At 40.7% G+C, this 18,451-nt stretch overlaps 1 protein-coding gene and 1 pseudogene across 2 annotated transcripts; both read right to left on the bottom strand.

The window, feature by feature from the left end:
• Positions 1–1,103: 1,103 nt before the first annotated feature.
• On the bottom strand, positions 1,104–5,322 carry GJD4 (gap junction protein delta 4). Its single transcript, XM_081300296.1, has 2 exons — positions 4,875–5,322; positions 1,104–3,242 (listed from the first exon to the last, which is right to left on the bottom strand). The coding sequence occupies exons 1-2, from the start codon at positions 4,936–4,938 to the stop codon at positions 2,116–2,118; spliced, it is 1,191 nt and encodes a 396-aa protein (XP_081156422.1). The 5' UTR covers positions 4,939–5,322; the 3' UTR covers positions 1,104–2,115.
• Positions 5,323–14,679: 9,357 nt separating this feature from the next.
• On the bottom strand, positions 14,680–16,653 carry LOC308651251 (small ribosomal subunit protein eS1-like; annotated as a pseudogene). Its single transcript has 4 exons — positions 16,639–16,653; positions 15,567–15,677; positions 15,094–15,465; positions 14,680–14,868 (listed from the first exon to the last, which is right to left on the bottom strand). The product of its transcript is annotated as a small ribosomal subunit protein eS1-like (transcript).
• Between the last annotated feature and the right edge of the window lie 1,798 nt (positions 16,654–18,451).

Here is an 18,451-nt window from a genome sequence, read left to right as displayed (position 1 = left end):
TGCACTTCTCTTGTGGCACCCAATGGCTGAGGAGTGTATACAGGTTCCCATGGAACAAGACTCAAAATTCTACTCATGGTAGAATTTTGGACATCACCAAAGAAGCAAAGCAGCCCTTCCCAGTGCCACCCACATAAAATCACTTTTGTTTGCAAACCCAAACTTGAGCATGGACTCCAGTAGCAGAAGGAACACAGCCATGATCTGCCCAGTTCTCTCTGGGTCCTTGGCCACGAGGGAGCCCCAGCCCTGCCTGGCCTTCTTTTCCCAACTATTATCCAGGCACCCTGCATGAGCACACACCACCAGTATTGGTGACTTGATTTCCTTTCTTCACTCAATATTATTAAGGTTCCTATTGAGGCACTCGAGAGTCAAATGGTGCTTATTTTTAGAATAGTAATGTAATCTTAAGGAATTACTCTCTATATAAGACTTTGTCCAACCTTGGAAAGTCCACCAGAATTACACACTGCAAGGGACACCAACAAGATTTTAGTCTGAGTACTTCATGAATATCAGACATAACAGCACATTAATTAAGCAGTCACTGTGTTCAGACATTGGTATAAATACTTAAGAAAGAGGTTATCTAAGGCATAGATTATAATTTTAAGTGGCTTGAGAGAGGCAAAAGGAGAGGTAAAGGAGAGAATTTACAAAATAAGTACATTTATTCAAACTACTTTATGCCAGAACCAATTTTGGGTGGTTTTTTTTTTAAAGTTTTAACCAATTGCTTTGCCACCCTATAGATACATCTAGCAGGCTATTATTCTCCATCTTAGCAACTATTGCTTTGCCAGACTCTTCTTTAGAACAGTTAAAAGTATCCATTGTTTTCATAAGTGCATTTATTCACCTTTTTATTACTTGCCAGAGTGAAGTAAGCTTCCTCAGCCATTCCATGTTTGGGGACCAGGAGCTATTACTCAATTCCAGAACTATACCCAGATGGCTCTTTCTCCATCTAGGTATAGTTCTAGATGACCTGGAACTGTACCCAGAGTGAGTTGGGTTATACTGTCCCACAGCAGGTGCGTTCTCTCATCTGCCCAATTTAAGGCAGCAGTAAATCTAACACAGATACATACTTTAACTGGGGAAGTAGCTAAATTAAAAATCACAGTGACATCAGGAAGTTCAGAGACTGATGAACACACAAAAAAAGCACAAACTGGGACCGTGCTCCCGTGACACTCATGTTTTTCTTTGTCTGATCCATGAGAATGCAAACACTCTCAGAGCAATCTTAAAGTGTACAATTTTCTAAAGGGCACAGGCAAAACCTGGACTGAAAAACTTGTGACAAATCTGTGACCACTTATCAACAGTAAAAATATTCCTTCTACAGGGTGAAGGAAGCCATTCAGCAAACACTTAAGTGACACCTCAGGAAGCCATAGGGTCACCCCCATCCCGTGCACCCTATGTCCACATGCAATAACAATATAAGATGGCCCCCCAAACAAATTGCTCATGAGTTATATTTTCTGCATTGATCATTTCTCCCTTAACACAAGGGAGTATGAAATGTGCCTTCACAATGCAATCATCATGCTTTTTATTAAAGTTAAACTAGTTGCTCTCTATTGATGACATGCATAACTAATGTCTCTTTCATCCTAGCAGGAAAAAAAAAACCTCATGATATTTCACCAGAAAATATCAAAATATTAATGAGCTCCATTAATGTAAAAGAGCATGCTTTACTTAAGCAAATACCATGGAAAAGAATAAGATAATAGGACTGCTGATAGTGTAGCATATATACCAATCTCATGATAATCAGAAACTTTACAGTCTCCAATTAATTATTTCAGCCTGATGCAGGCATTTCAGTGTTTTGTTGTTGTTGTTGTTGTTGTTGTTTTATTTGTTTGTTTTGTTTTGTCAACAGCAAGGATCATCCAAATTGAATCTGTACCAGAGTCTTCCAGGAAGTCCATTTTTCCTTATGCCAGCTCACCTGTCTGCCTGTTAATAAACTACCAAGTGACAGATTTCACACCTGCTGAGGCGAGTATGTTTCTTGATGGCTGTGATCATTTGCACAGGACAGTGACACCCATGCTGGAGAAGTGGGCTTGCTGGGCTGTGCATGACAGTCTCTCTTCATACCCACTCAGACTTTTTGGTTCTCAGGTGGGGGGTGCTGCCAGAGGTGGCCAGCCGGTCAGTGAGCTGTAGCTGACTGCTTGAGTAGTGCTCAGCCAGGTGGCTTCGAGAGGCTGAGGGCTGCTGCTCTGACCTAGCAAGGCCTTTGCTCCTCGTGTCCTGGGTGACTTCTCTGTGGGACCTGCCCCCAGGCTCTTTGTGAGCCATGGCCAACCTTTCACTGGCTGAGGACATCACTTCACTCCCATCTTCATCGGGGGGCTCCACCTGCCCCAATTTACTGCTGGGGCTGTTGGCATCCTGCCCTCTGGTGCACACACCAGGGAGAGTGGGCACCCCCTCTTCCCCCCATCTGCCATCCTCATCCATCTCACCTAGCCTCTCCCCCAGTCTCTGAGAGGCCTCACATCCCTCAGTGTGGTTAGGAGGCGAAGTCATGGCTCCACACTCCTTCCTGACAGGGAAGGAGTGTCCATCCCTGGGGCTTCCCTTCCTGCCCCTCCGTTTCCGAACACTGCAGATCAGGTCAATGACACTGAAGAGGAAGGAGAGCACACTGACTGCCCAAATGAAAAGCATCATAATGGATTTCTCTGTGGGCCGAGAAACATAACAGTCCACCACGCTGGAGCAAGGAGAGTGTGTACAAGAGAATCTCTTAGGGACCAAGAATCCAAAGAAGAAGTAATGCAAGGCCCCGAAAGCTGCTTCCATCAAGGTCCGAAAAAAGAGGTGGATGACATAGCCAGAGGAGAAATCTGGCACCCTCAGGCTACACCCTGCCCTGCAGGGCTGTGGGCAGTGCCTCTCCCCAGGGGTCAGGTCAGAAGGCTTATGGCTCGAGGCAACTCCATTTGACCAGCAGGCTCCTTGGGCTGCAAGCTGGGCTCCTTGGTGGAGGACATAGACACTGAAAACCACATAAGGCAGAAGAACAGACACACTCTGGATCAGCCAGAACCGTAGATGGGACACAGGAGAGAAGATGTCATAGCAAACGTTGGTGCATCCTGGCTGCAGAGTGTTACAAACGAATCTCTCCTGCTCATCCTGGTAGATGGGGTACCCTGCCAAGATGAGCACCACCATCCTCAACAGTATCATGGAGATAAGCCAGATCTTTCCTGGAAAAGAGAAAGCAAGAATGGTCTCATCAAAATACAAACTCATTTCCTCTAAACTATAGTTTTTAAATGCTGCCTGGGGCTGAGAATGGAGAACTGATAAATCAATAGATATATATTTAGTCAGAGTAACAGTATCAGCTAGTTTGTTCGTTTGATAGGTAATTACGGAGCATGGGGAATGTACAAGAATTATTTGCACTTCAACTCATTTGTATGATGCTTCCAAATGAGCAGATTTTTAAAGATCATTATATACCAAAAATGTTTCAATCTGACTCAAATTTTTGGGCATAGCTCTTGGACTAAAAGGCCCAGAAAGAAAATTTGGCTAAGCAAATCAATGATGTAAGTAAGATCTTATTCCTTTTAGGAGAATAAGCTTTTAAAGGATTTTAGCATATTCCTGTAACTGTGTTGAGCAAATACAAGCTGCTGATTTCAGTATCCCCCTTATTTACGATAATGGCTCACAAGTTTGCCATTCAATCAAAGGGCTTGTATTTAATGTGCTCTGTGGTCCTTGAAATTAAATTTCTTTACTAATACTCATTTTTTCAGTAATTTAGAATTCCTTTCTCCCATTCCAGTCACTATAAATTAAAACAAAGCTTGTCTTTCTTTAATTTAGCATTGATGAATGAGACTAATCTAGGAACCCAAAATAACTTTAAAGCTATACTTCCATGATATGGGTAAACTATTTTGAAACACGTTTAAAACATACCCAGGATAATTTATAAATATTGTTTTTTGTGAAGAGATAGAGAAAACATCACCTGACATCAGAAAAACAAAACTCAATTATAAGAGAAGGCAGTTAAATTCAAAAAATATTATCATTAGGTGATAAAGTCATCTGCTTAACTTTTAACAGATTGATTTTCTTTAAATTTTACAAAATAATGAGTAAGGAAATATATCAGTCCTTTTGACAATCCCTTTTGCTATGATTCTCGCACCTCTCTGAAAATTTAATTCAATTGCATCCAGTGCAGATGTCTCTATTATTTCTTTTGTTTAAAGAATAACTAGGAGGCTGGGAGCATAACTCAGTGGTAGAGTGCTTGCCTCCCATGTGCAAGGGCCTGGGTAACATTCCAGTGTTGCAAAAATGAAAAAAAAAGTAACTAAACTACACTGCATGTGTGTGGGGGTGAGGGCAACAACTGGGATTTGGTTTAAAATGTGTAAGAGAAATTACTAATCTATACAAATTAAGCTCCAAGGATAAAATTGAAAAAGATAAATGAGAAGAAAGCATAATCCAGGCATTATTTTCTCATGAGTTCTTACTGAATTGTTTCTTTTCCTAGCAATGAAGAAGGGTTATACAAAAATACCCGCATCCACCTGCTTCAGCCTTCAGATTCAGCACCCACCTGTCAACAAGCAGAAACCCTGTGATAGAACAAAGCCCTCACCCAACACTTCCTTCCATGATGGTGGAACCATGGAACAATTAGAGGAAAGCTGGTACCCACAGCTCCCTTACCTCTGGTATGAACAGTGGCCTTTCTTTGGGGAGTGGGCCAGGCAAACTGAAAATTAGGATACACACTGACCCTTTAAGAAAGATTCAATGCAAACCTAAAAACAAAAGCAGAACAGGAAGGGTTTCCCAATACTCACCTACGATGGTCACATTGCAGTTTAATGTGATGATGAGGAAGCCCAACAAGTCCAAGTTCTCCATGCTTCCAGAATGCCACCACGGACTCAAGGCTGCTGGAGATGTGGAGGCCGGTGTTCACCAAGGAGGTGGAAAGTTCTTGCAGAAATAAATGTATTTTAGCTACAAAGGTGAGATTTGTAGCTGTGAAAGGAAAGACTTGAGCCCAGGCTAGGAAGCAAGTCTCTGCCTCCAAGTTGAGACAGCCCTAAGCCACTTGCTTGCCTCTGAGGCACAGCATTCCTGACAACTGCAGGGACCAGAACGGCGGGAGTCATTTCTTATTATGGCTATTCTTACCCTCTTAGGATATTCCAGGCCTGTGGCTGTACTCAGATGTCTCTACCAGGACAGCCAGACGCTTCAGGATATAATAGAAGCACTACTTTTAGCCAAGAAAAAAAAAAAAAAAAACTTTTGTTTTCTAGCCAAGCAAGTTTCTCTATTAAAAAGCCATTTCCTCCTTGCAAATATTTTCACAACCACTTCGTTTGTGAAAGAAGCCCTAAAATGTTTATTTTGTCTTTTCTAGGAAGCATAACCCACCCATCATCACACTCTCATACAAAGATCTTGCCCTTATTCCGAATTCTTATGCCATCAATGCCTGCATAAATCTGCACCTCAGTTGTGTGTCCCCATTGTGGACGTAGACTCTGACTCTGTTCTTCTCTAACTCCTTTCTGGGCAGGTAAATGATAAGAGCTTTTCACTGAGAGACTAAGGGCTTGGTGCAAATGCCAGGGCATTGAAGAAGTCACTAAATATCTCATAGATATTCTCATCTTGCAATAAGAAGTATCAGCATTCATGAGAGGCACAAATCAATTGATGACACTGGGAGCACCTTGCATATGTGTGTGGGGGTGAGGGCAACAACTTACATCAGTAGTCTTCCAGTCCCTAACTGGCCTATAAAACCTCCAATAGAGTACATTTTCCTTTTGCATCTCCTGGCCTTATCAAATTCTAGGATTGCTCCCATTGAATCTGCTTAATAAATATCATTAAGTTTATAAGAAGATATCATCAACTGAACTTGGTGACATCAATCACAGCTCCAACAAGATCTTATCAAGGCAATTGCCTTTATACCTAGAAATGAACCCATCTTGCAAGGCTGGGGATCTAGCCTCAGTGTAGAAGTTGTAGACTTTAAAAGAAATGATTTCAATTTTCCATGAAAGCTAGTCTTTTATCCCGATCTATTCTTCATTTCTGATCTATTCTTGACTTTAGTAATATCCCTATAAAGAATCCCAGAAAAAATAAAAGCACAACAAAGCTGCTTTTATCTTCACCCACATGACTGATTCCCATCATGACCCCCTTGAAATGATCAGTGGTTTTGCTATATTTTAGTCAAATGCTTTGACGTGATCAATAAAATTAAAGGCAGTTGTAGTTAATAGTATTGAAACAGATATGTGGTATAAGTTTTAAAATAAAGGAGAACTTTTTTTTTGCCTTGTAGACTGTTCTGGACACTGGCTTAAAGATTGAAAAACTGAAAAATTGCTAAATTTTCCTGCATGATAAAAATAATCTATCCCAAATGTGGAGTACATTAAAAATGCATGACCTGGAGCAGAACACTAGCAGGTTTCATGCTTCAATTTTCTGATCAATAAAATAGAAAAAGAATGTGCCTTTCACATATTCATAGTTATGATATGCAAAATAAGATTATAGACATGAAAATTATTTTAAAATATAAAGAATTACATAGGTCTTATAGACACATCTCGAAGCCTGTTGCTCTGATTCCCATCCTTATCTTTCGGTTTGCCCCAGTATCTCTTTTGGAGCAGCCAACCCTGCCTTTCCCCACCCCATCCTGTTGCTTTTGCTGTTCTTCCTCCAGGTCCATTTTTCTCCCCATTCTTTGTCTTTCTTCTCTTTCTCTTCTTTTTATTCTCTCTCTCTTGGCAGGAGACATTTTTTTGCTTTACTTAGAAATCTTGACCCCAATGGCTACCAGAAGCAAGATGGGAGCAAGAAAAGAGATAGAGGAGAATGTGGCTGGAGCACCCAGAATCCGGCTACCTCCTATAAAATTATCCCAGAATCAATAGGGAGGTTTCCACTGGGCAGCTGTTGGGAGTAGAGAGATCTGGGAGAGTGCTGTGCAGAAGCCAATGTAAAAGAAACCCGGGGCAGAGGCAGCGGGGAGAGACCAATAGGGCTGAATTGCGCAAGATGCCAAATCAGGATTAGTTCACAAAATGGAAGCAGTGATCCAAAAGGAAAGAAAACAACAGGACCTCCTACTATTTGGCTTTGGTTTTACCTCTCTCTACCTCAGTGACATTGACAAATTATCTAGGCCTCAGTTTTATTACTTATAAATTAAGGATAATATTACTTGATTTATAGGGTTGAGAATTAGGGTCAATTTAAATAAGCACATTTATTTTTTTCCTATAACAAACTCTTAGACTGGGCATAGTGGCACACATGTGTAATCCCAGTGACTCAGGAGGCTAAGGCAAGAGGATTGCAAGTTTGAGGCCACCTCAGCAACTAACAAGACCCTGTCTCCAAAAATGTTTTTATTAAAGGGCTGGCCTTGCAGTTCAGTGGTAAAGTACCCCTGGGTTCAATCCCTAGTTGGTACCACAAAATAAATAAATATATATCTCAATGGTTGATTCTCATTATTTGTGGTAATTAAGCTCTCTAAAGTTGTCACAGACTCTGAATTAGTGAATATTATGAATCCTTGGGGAAATACAATGTTAGGTTCTATGTTAGCCAACTTTCCATTGAAGTGAAAAAAAAATACTGAAACAATAAATTTAATAAGAGAAAATATTTATTTTGCCTCACAGTTTCAGAGGTTTAAGTACATGGCAACTTGTTCCTGTTGTATGTAGCAGAGTTCACCACAGTTGGAGTACATGGCTATAGAGGCCTATTCACTTCATGGTGGCTGGGAAACAGAAAGAGAGAGGAATATTCCCTTTAAGGGAACACCCTCGATAATCTTATTCTACAGGCCCCACCTCCTAAAGGTTCTACCACCTTGCAAAAGCACCACAGGCTGGAAACCAAGCCTTCAACATATGAGCCTTTGGAGGATATTCAAGATTCAAACTATGAACTGTTCCTATGAGCCACTGGTCACAACATTTTCTTACCAGTCAATATATATCTGTGTGTGTTTTTGTTCATCGACCTTATTTAGTATATCATATAACTCATTAACATTAAACTCATGGCCATCAGCATTATAACTCATGCGTGAATGAAGTTCATCAAACTCATATGCTTCAGTTTTCTGGCACCCAGAAACACTAGACAAGAGGTTGTGAGGGGAATGGGAAAATAAACAAGGAGAGAAATGAATTACAGTAGATGGGGTAGAGAGAGAAGATGGGAGGGGAGGGGAGAGAGGATAGTAGAGGATAGGAACGGTAGCAGAATACAACAGTTAGTAATAGGGCGTTATGTAAAATTGTGGATGTGTAACTGACGTGATTCTGCAATCTGTATTTGGGGTAAAAATGGGAGTTCATAACCCACTTGAATCTAATGTATGAAATATGATATGTCAAGAGCTTTGTAATATTTTGAACAACCAATAAAAAAAAGAAAAAAAAAAGAAACACTAGACAACATTTCAGCATTATACTTGGGGCTGTTTAACACAGCAAAATCACCAACAAAATGCACTAAAGTGAAAAAGACATGGCACTAAATAAACTATTTGGTTTATTTACTAAAAACTCATTTATAGTGTAGGAGGAGAAATAAGAAAGCACAGCCTCATCTGTTCAGCTTCGGCTGCAAATATGTATATTGGGTGATGCCAATTTTTCACTGTACTGTTTGTGTCCAAAAATGACTTTGACAGCACCACAAATATTGATTTGGGGTTACAAATGAACTTCAGCAAGAAGGTGAATTAGCAAATATGGAATTTGTGCAAAATGAGGTCTGAGAGCATTTAATAATAGGAATCTACTAGAGAGAAGCTCAGACAAATGAAAGGGCAATTTGGAAAAGAGATGTGTCCTTAGGAGCCCGAGCTATGAAGACTCAAGAGTTACAAAAGGTGGGGTGAGTGATGGAAGCTCCAGACCCTACCCACTCCCACTCCTTCAGTCAAAATATTTCCACTTCTATTTGTTATTATTTATGCTTTGACCAAGTCTCACCTTGCATAATGGTGTTTGCATTGAGAAAGAAGTGTTACAAAACATCTGGTCTTTGAGACAGTAATTATGGGTAGCATAGATTATTAAGGCTAAGGGTACAAACTCTGCAGTCTGATGGCTTGGATCACACAGCTTTGTGACTGTGTGATCTTCGAATTTCCAGTTTCAATACTAAAGCCCTGGAATGATTGTGAGGTATAAATGAGGAACTACTTAAAACATATAAGACAATACCAGACAATCATGTTTCTCAATAATCATTCTGATTATTTCCAAGAATAAAGTACCAGTGAAAGTTGAGGAGTACAGGGTCTCCATAACCTGGATTATTCAGTCCAGAAAGCTCGCAGGAGAAAAATATTTCCCCCACCTTTAAAATGCCAAATGGCACCAAGGGAAATAGAGTTCAGTTTCTGGAAGGTTTATAAATGATGGTATGTCCTGTTTTGCTCTGTGTTTGTGTTTAAAAAATAGCTTAATTATCTCATTTCAAAAATGAATGCTTTTCTTGTACTTAAAATTTAAATGACTTCTTCAGTACTGTGGATAGAAAACAAATGTTCACCCACTGCACCAGCAGATGAATCATGCATAGAGTTGAGTTCCATCTGCATATGTAAATCTACTAAGAAAATACATTATAACGGATTCCTTTCCTGAGAGTCTAGTTGACCACAGACACGGGTGATCTAGTGTGAACTGCCTTTGTGTAGTTCCCCAGTCCCAACCCACAAACACTAGACTTATAGAGAAAAATCAGCAACTGGGACAAGAAAGAAAGTGCCCTCAGTTGAGTCTTTTTCTTCTCCTAAGGTCTCACCATCATTGTTGGACTGCATTTTCAACATCAGTTCAATTCAACATGACAGCTTCCCAATGTCTTTTGCCCTCCAAAATGGCATCGGTCATCTTGTTTTTATGGCACTTGGACTGGTTTTTATAAGCAGAGGGGTATGGCTTCTCTACCAAAGGAGGTAAAGAATGTTCAAGCATTGTTCTCATTTAAAATAAGCTTAGGTAAAATCTCTCTTTTTTTTTTTCCTTTTGGTGTCAGGGATTGAACCCAAGTATACTCAATCACTGAGCCACCTCTCCAGACCTTTTTATATCTTGACAGGGTCTTGCTAAGTTGCTTAGAGCCTTTCTAAGTTGCTGAGGCTGCCATCAAACCTTTGATCCTCTGGCCTCAGTCTCCTGAGCCACTAGGATCACAGTCGTGCACTACCAAACCCGGAACTTGGTTAAAAATTTTAAGAAACGCTGAAGAAATACAAATTCATCCTCTCAATCATAACACAATGACACACCCTCTCCAAGCCAAAGGAGGGCATGCTTACCAAAGAAGCCCCTGCTTACAATCTTTAAGAACAGTAATTAATTAAACATTTGGCTTTGAGATGCAAACCTACCAAGCCAATCACTTCCGAGGCTGTCCGTCAGTCCACAGAACGACATTACTCACAAGGCAAACTGGCTCCGTAGGGAATGCATAGGACGCTAAAATTCCATTTCCCACAGGACTGTTGAGCTATGCATCTTTGGAAATGAAAGTTTCTTTAAAATCTATTTAGTCTACCTTTCTAATTACAGATGAAATTAAAATGTGGCCAAGACCACCCAGCCTCAGTAGAGAGCTTAAATGATATTTGGTGTTCCCTCTCCTAACCAGAGAATTTTTGACACAAACCATATTAAAAATGAAGAAAAAAATTTTACCTGTCCAGCATGTTAAAGAAATACAAATATCTGAATAGCATAGTGTTAGCCCTTTAAGTGTTTGACAGTCTTCAGAAACTGAGCAGACAAGCAAGGCAGATCTTGTAGGTAGAAGGGCAGCACAGATACCTAGCAGTCTCTCAAAATTTTGGATTTTCTTTGTGAAGAAAGCAAAAGACTCCACGTTAGCTTGCTTTTTGTTTATGGTCCTGGGCAATGTGTGAGAACACACTCCTGTATTGTCAACTGAAATCAAATCCAACATATTTTCCCACCATTCAGGCAGACAAAAAATGTCACTGTATCTATCAATGTCCTTTGACTTTCAGTGCCTTCCAAAATATTATTAGTAGTACAAGGAACATAGTTCACTTAATAAATATTTACTAAGCATCTACTATTTCTCAGGCACTGTTCTTGGCACTAGGGAAATGGCAGAGAATGAGACAGAGATAAAAATCCCCTTGAACATGTATTGTAGTGGGAAGCTCTAACAATAAAGGAGATAAATATCTTCAGCAAAATAAATTAATTAGATGGTGATAAATACTAAGGAGAAGAATAGAGCACAGAAGGAGAAAAGTGAACATCTGAATTTCATGGGGTGGCCATTGGCAGCCTCCCTAAAGGGGCACATTTAAGGAAACATTAAAGCAGGTAAAGGAGGCAGCCACACAATTATCACAAGCCACAATCCCCTCCTGGCCAATTCCTACCCTCTTTTCTAACTCACTTGGACCCATGGCTAGGTAGCAATGTTGTAAGAGTTATAAAATGAGTTATGCGCATATGGACCAAAATACCTTCCTGTAGCCTCTCAGGAACACCACTGAGAATCCTGCTCACAGGTAGAAGTAGTGGAGGAGCCCCACTGCAGACAAGGACTTAGTGGAAGTATTCTCAGGTATTAACAGTTTTCTCATGTGAACTGCATAAGTGTTCAGCAGCATTTTCCACACTTGCCACAAGGCCTATTCTTTTACTGATGGAATATTTAAAACTAGAATAAAATCAATTAAAAATTAATTATCGGGGCTGGGGATGTGGCTTAAGCGGTAGCGCACTCGCCTGGCATGTGTGCGGCTCGGGTTCGATCCTCAGCACCATATACCAACAAAGATGTTGTGTCCGCCAAAAACTAAAAAATAAATATTAAAAATTCTTCTCTCTCTCTCTCTCTCTCTCTCTCTCTCTCTCTCTCTCTCTCTCTCTCTGTCTCTCTCTCTCTCCTCTCTCACTCTCTCTTAAAAAAAATTAATCATCAAAGCAATAACTGGTAATCAAAGAGGTAATAGGGATGAAAACAGCACAGACTTCAAAGTTACAGAGAATGGGATTTAGTTCTTGTTCTGATTGCTTATAGTGTTTGAGCAAATATTAATCTATCTGAAATTTTTGTGTCTTTGAGATGAAAGATGGTGCTTACTTTAAGGAGTCATGAAGATTCATTGTATTAATGTATTAAGGCCCAGCTAAGAACTCCATCGTGTCTTGGAAACTCAATCAAGAAAGAGTTAGATTTTTTACCTTCAAGAGAAAGATAGATTTTAAACCCAGGGGCACTTAGACACTGAGCCACATCCCCGGCCCTATTTTGTATTATATTTACAGACAGGGTCTCACTAAGTTGCTTAGGGCCTTGCTAAAGTGCAGAGGCTGGCTTTGAACTCACAATCCTCCTGCCTTGGCCTCCTGAGCTACTGGGATTACAGGTGTGCGCCATTGGGCCCGGCCAGATACTTGTAAAATGCAATAAATGAGCATGGGGTGGCTGAAGTTTAGGGAAAGTATGGAGTGTTGCTTTATGGGAACTCAAGAAAAACTATTCAACTCATAAGTGATTTAGGGAAGATCTCCTGAAAGACGTAGCCATTTTGCTAGGATCTGAAGTCAAGCTGTGACACAGTCACCAAACTCCTCCCTAATTTAATGTCTTGCCCTTATTATTTTGGAAAAGTTAGAGGAAAACTGGAAAACGAAAGTGGTCCCATCAGCATCAACATCCTAGAGCTGAGCAATTGATGGTGGGCACTGAGCAGACAGACCCAAAGGGGCCCAACTTTGGCTTTAACAAAGAATTAATTAGACTAAACTAGATAACTCAGTGTTCTGTCTTGAAGGAAAAAAAATAAAAGTTGCATCTTAGACACAAAGTATATTTAAAGATTTCTTCTTTTTTAAAGCTCTCCAGAATCAATAAGATGATTTTGGCCTCTAGTATATTTAATATAATTAGAATTTTCAGGAAAGCATTGTGTGGGAAAGTAGAGTGTGAGCTCCAGTCTGGACATTGCTTGGAAAGCTTACACCTCAAATGTACATGTCCAAACCAATGGCACTTTCCCATGTTCTCTCTCTAGATATGTGACACCATGTCATCTAAAGGAAAAACTGGTACTCCATCTGCTTAGAATACTTTATTAAAATGCACTGCTTAAAGTTCATCAGCAGCCACCCATTACCTCACTGAGACTTGAACTCACCTTGACTTTCCTGCTTCATCTTCTAGTCTCCTACCCTGTACTCCACCCTCTAGCAGAATTAAACTTCTTGCCTCTGAGACCTGCCAGGGCTGTTTCTTCTAATCCAGGTACCTGATCTTCTTTCAGGATGGCTTCTAGTGACTTTGTTCTCCTGTGCCTGAAACCGTTGGATGTGCTATGCTCACTATGACATGTACCACCAGGCAGCCTCAGTTTAGCATCTTCCCCTGCCAGCCTCTTTCCCCGGCCACCCTGGCCCCACCATACCCCTGTCGGGCTTAGATCTCATCCCTGTCTGATGACCCTTTATACTCACTACTTCTCCCCTGGGAGAGTACTTTCTCTACTCTTCATCAAGAGTAGAGAAAATACAATAGAAGGGTGTGGACTTGAGCCTTAGTCCCATCAATTCACTTGGGTCTTACTTGGTTGTAAAATGGAAATAATAACAGCACTTAGTTCTCAGGGTTGTTAAGACAATGAATAGGCGTAAACTGCCTGGCACAGGGGAAACATTCCATTAATGGAAGCTATAATTAAGTTCACCTTTTCCAGTCTCTCCCTGGCTCATTATCTATTTTTTACATAGAGTGCTGGCCTTTTGGGTATGGCCAATTTATGGGAAGCAGTCACAACACACTCAATGCCATTTCTCGAATCTTTAACCCTTTCTGACTCAACTTCCCTTGGAATTAGAACCGCAATCAACCACTTGCCGCTACCTCTCTGTGACTCTAACAGTTTCCGAAGTCCAGAGGTATAGAAGGCCAGATGTTTTGTCCAAATCTTAATTACCTAGAAACAAAATGAATTGCATGGTTTGTCTTAGAGAGCAGTTTACATTTTCCCCAGAGCACACCTCCCCATGTCCCATGGAAGCTCCAGCTGTCACTCTATGTTGGCTACCCTCGTATGGTGCTCTGCAAGCCACAGCCAATGTGCTTTGCAATCACAGGTTTCACCTGTTCCCATGCTGTGTGTGTGGAGATGATGCCCTCTCTATTTGGGACTAGTATATAGGCTTTGTTTTTTAAAACATTTGAAGGTATACACATTTATGTTTGTGTTTTTCCAAGTAATAAAAACAGATGAAAAAATAGACCATTGTATCAATTATTTCCCTCCCTGGATAACTCAGAGGCAAATTCAGGGACCCTGGGTAGGACCACCTGCTTTAAAACATCTCATGTCTATCCTTAAATGTTAGCTGATTGAGATTCTTTGACTTTTAAAATGGATCAAAGTGAAAATGCTTATGAGAAAAGCAACTCACTGGTTTTTATCAGTCATCTTCACTATGAAAAACCATTCCTTAAAAGAAGGACTTTTTTTTAACAAATAGGATTTTTATTTGTTGGTATTTATCTGAATTTTAAGCAGATTCTTGGACTGGTGGTTCATATTCATCATATTTCATGTCCTGTCTCATCCCCAGTAGCTTTTCCAAAACTACCACCTTCACCAATGAAGCTCCATGAGTTTCCCCAATTCAAACTTGGGCTTCTTCAGCATTTTTACATTTCTAACAAAGACAGAATGAAATAATCTGGCAAACCTTTTCTGTGTCTTTCCCAATGCTGTCTGAAATCAATTTACTGATAGCTTTTTTTTTTTTTTTTTTTTTAAATACTGGGAAGTGAACCTAGGGGTGCTTAACAACTGAGCTAAATCTGTAGCTCCTTTTTATTTTTTATTTTGAGACAAAGTCTCCCTAAGTTGCTTTGGGCCTTGCTAAATTACTGAGGCTGTTCTGAAACTTGTGGTCCTCCTGACTCAGTCTCCCGAGTCGCTGGGAGACGACTGGCTATTGTGTCTGGCTATTGATGACTTCTTGCAAATCAATTTGTCTGCTCCTCCCAGGTCATGATTTCCATAATCTTCTTTTGGACTTGGTAGACCTGATGGTACTAAATATAAGAGGTCTTCTATATCTGATTATTGTAATTTTTAATAAAATCAACACAGAACAGATGCAACAAGTAGTCTTGACATCAACATGAGCTTCAATCATGAGCTGCCTTTTTTTTTTTTTTTTTTTTGACCAAGAAACGCATTTTGTCACAGATAAGATCCATGACATGGAAGTCAGAGCAGTGTTTTTTTTTTCTCCTCTGAATGTCTTCAGTGTCCTCAATAATTAGCTTGAGTTTTCTAAATGCAACTTCATCATTCTGCAGATCAGCAAGACTCAATTTTTATTTATTTACTTTTTAACAATTTTGAACCCAGGACCTTATGCATGTCAGGTAAGCTCTTGACCACTGAGCTGTATCCCTAGTCCAGCAAGATGTACTTCAAACACATGACCCTTGAGACCCTCAGATGCAATTTTGGTTCTTTGAGACATTGTGACTAATGTTTTCTCAATATTTCTTATGTTGAATATAGTTGGTGCTTTCACATCCTATCAATCTTTGTTAGAAAATGGATCAACCACAGTGAATTTCACCTTTATATATATCTATAAAGCACTAATTTAAAAAACTAAAACAAAAGGAAGGCCAGTAGAGTGGAGGAAAGGAAATAGGGGAGAGCATGGAGGGAGGGGAAAGGAGAGGTACTGGGGACTTAACTGGAGTAAATTACAGTCCATGTTTTTATGATTATGTCAAAATTAACCCCAATACTATGTATAACTATAACACACTAACAAAAGAAAATGGATTGACCACTTTATGTTTGGCTCCCTTGCGGCCTTTTGTAGGTGTGTTTATGATCACCAACCATCATGGTGCTGCTCCAAGAGCCAAAAGTCTGGAAGCAGGCTTTTATGTGAAGGTAAGGACCTTGGTTAGGGAAAGGAGGGGCCAGTGAGTGTCTGCTACTTTCTCATTTTGCCAAATTCCAGCCCTTTAACACAGTCCAAGGGCCAAATCTAGGTTTAGTTATTCTTCATATTTACCTCTTATTTGTCTGTTTTAGGCAAGAGCAGAAAGACAGAAGGAAAAAGAGAGAGAGAGAAGGAAGGGAGACAAAAGGGAGGAGGGGGAAGGAAGGAGGGAAGGAGAGAAGGAAGAACCGTGGGTGGCTGTGACTGCAGTGACTTCAGGACTGGGCAAAGGAGTCTTGTTAAGAAGGACAGATCAAGCTGGGCACAGTGGGGACGAGAGGATCTCTTCAGCCCATGAGTTGGAGACCAGCCTAAGCAACAACACAGTGAGACCCCACCTCATAAGAAAGGGGGAAAAAAAGGGGCTGGGGATGTGGCTCATGGAAGAAGAACTTGACTAGCACTGTAAAAAATCAAGAACAACCCAGTTTGTGATCCCATTATATATGTTTTTCTCTCTCTCTGCCATGAAATACTAGAAGGGGAAGGAAGGAATTGGATCTATTTTTAAAACTCACAACTGTTACACACTCACCCTCCAAACATTCATGACCACTTTGATTTGGGACAAGTGATAGCCTGTTTGTCCCAAATGAAGGATATATTCAGAGGACCCAGACACTGGTATTTCAAAGAGCCACTGATGATTCCTCTCTGAGCTAATGTCCCACCCTTTATGCCAGTTTGTTTTTTGTACCAGGGATTGAACTCAGGGGCACTCAGCCACGGAGCCACATCCGTAGCTCTATTTTGTATTTTATTTAGAGACAGGGACTCACTGAGTTGCTTAGCACCTCACCATGGCTGAGGTTGGCTTTGAACTTGCAATTCCTGTGTCATCCTCCGGAGCCACTGGGATTAGAGGCGTGTGCCACTGTGCCTGGCTGTATGCCAGCAATTTGAGAGACAGGAATCTCCTCAAGAGGTCTTTTTAATTCTTGTTTTCTCTTAAGGAATGAAAAAGGAAAGGAAGGTAGGGGACATCCCGTTGTGTTTGTTGAGGTGAAGTTGATGCAGACTGGACCTCCACAGAAATTGGCAATGCAGGTACCAAGCTCAATTTCCACATGAAAGCAAAGACAACAATGAAGCAAAAAAAAAAAAAAAAAAAAAATTACACTTAGGTAGGAGAAAAATAGACAAGAGTTTAAAATAGAATGACAGGTGAAAGAATAGAGTTGGATCAGGTGACATCAACTGTCAGAAAGATGACTTTTTTTTTTTTAAGCAGCACTGGGAATCAAAACCTAGGACCTGGAGCATGTTAGACCAGCTCTCTACTACTGAGCTGCATCCTCAGCCCCAGAATGATCACTTTTATATCTAAGAGAATGATCTGGGTAGGAGCAGGGACAGGAGAGGGACAAAAATGCTCTGTATCTCTATGAGCCATTTACTTGATGGCTCAAGTTTACCCACCTGGTAAATGGAGGAGCTGGGACCCAGCCAGGTGCCTGATGTTAAAGCTCTTTACCCTGCATCCCACAGAAGTGCTGTGGCCTCAGTTTCTGCTGTAGTTTGGACCTTAAGTATCTCCCAGATGTCCATGTGGTAAAGGTTTGATCCCCAAGGTGGCACTATGGGAGGCAATGGAACCTCTAATAGGTGGGACTTCCTGGGAGGATTTTAGGTCATCTGGAGTAGGCCCTTGAAAGGGACAGTGAGACCCTGGCCTCTTCCTCTTCTTTTTTTATGTTTCTGATAAAGAATGAGGATTTCTTTCAACAATAATACATGGAGCGTTTTAGTTTGTTATCTAAAATGTCCCACAAAGGCTTACAAGTTGAAGGCTTGGTCCCTAGCTGGTGGCACTCTTGGAGGGCGATGGAAACCTTAGGAGGGGACCTAGAAGGACGAAGTTACGCCACTGGATGCATGCTCCTGAAAGATTCATTTTGTTCCTAGCCCCTTGACCCTTTTTTTTTTTTTTTTTTTTTGAGAGAGAGAGAGAGAGAGAGAGAGAAAGAATTTTTAAAATACTTATTTTTCAGTTTTCAGTGGACACAACATCTTTATTTTTTTATTTTTATGTGGTGCTGAGGATCGAACCCAGCGCCCCGCTCTTGCCAGGTGAGCGCGTTACCGCTTGAGCCACATCCCCAGCCCCCCTTGACCCCTTTCTGCTTGCCATTAGCTGACAGCTTTCCTCTACCACGCCCTCTTTGTTATGATGTTCTACCTCACCCACAGGCCCAGAAAGTGGAGCCAGCCATGATCGGAAATATCTGAAGTGGTGAGACAATATATATTTTTTTCCTCCTTTAAGTTGATTTTCTCAGGTATTTTGTCACAAAAACAGAAGACTGATTCAAACACTGAGCTTCTACTTCATGCCAGACAATGTGCCA

This window comes from Spermophilus citellus (assembly GCF_964194105.1).
Source record: "Spermophilus citellus genome assembly, chromosome: 6".
NCBI lineage: Eukaryota > Metazoa > Chordata > Mammalia > Rodentia > Sciuridae > Spermophilus > Spermophilus citellus.
Note: the sequence above shows the minus strand (reverse complement) of the source record. Positions and strands in the feature narration are given on the sequence as shown.

Coding starts and splice junctions, on each gene's coding strand:
- GJD4 (XM_081300296.1), bottom strand. CDS start 4,938: ATGGAGAACTTGGACTTGTTGGGCTTCCTCATCATCACATTAAACTGC. Junction 3,243..4,874: donor CTGCAATGTGACCATCGTAG/GTGAGTATTGGG, acceptor TCTCTTTTCCAG/GAAAGATCTGGCTTATCTCC.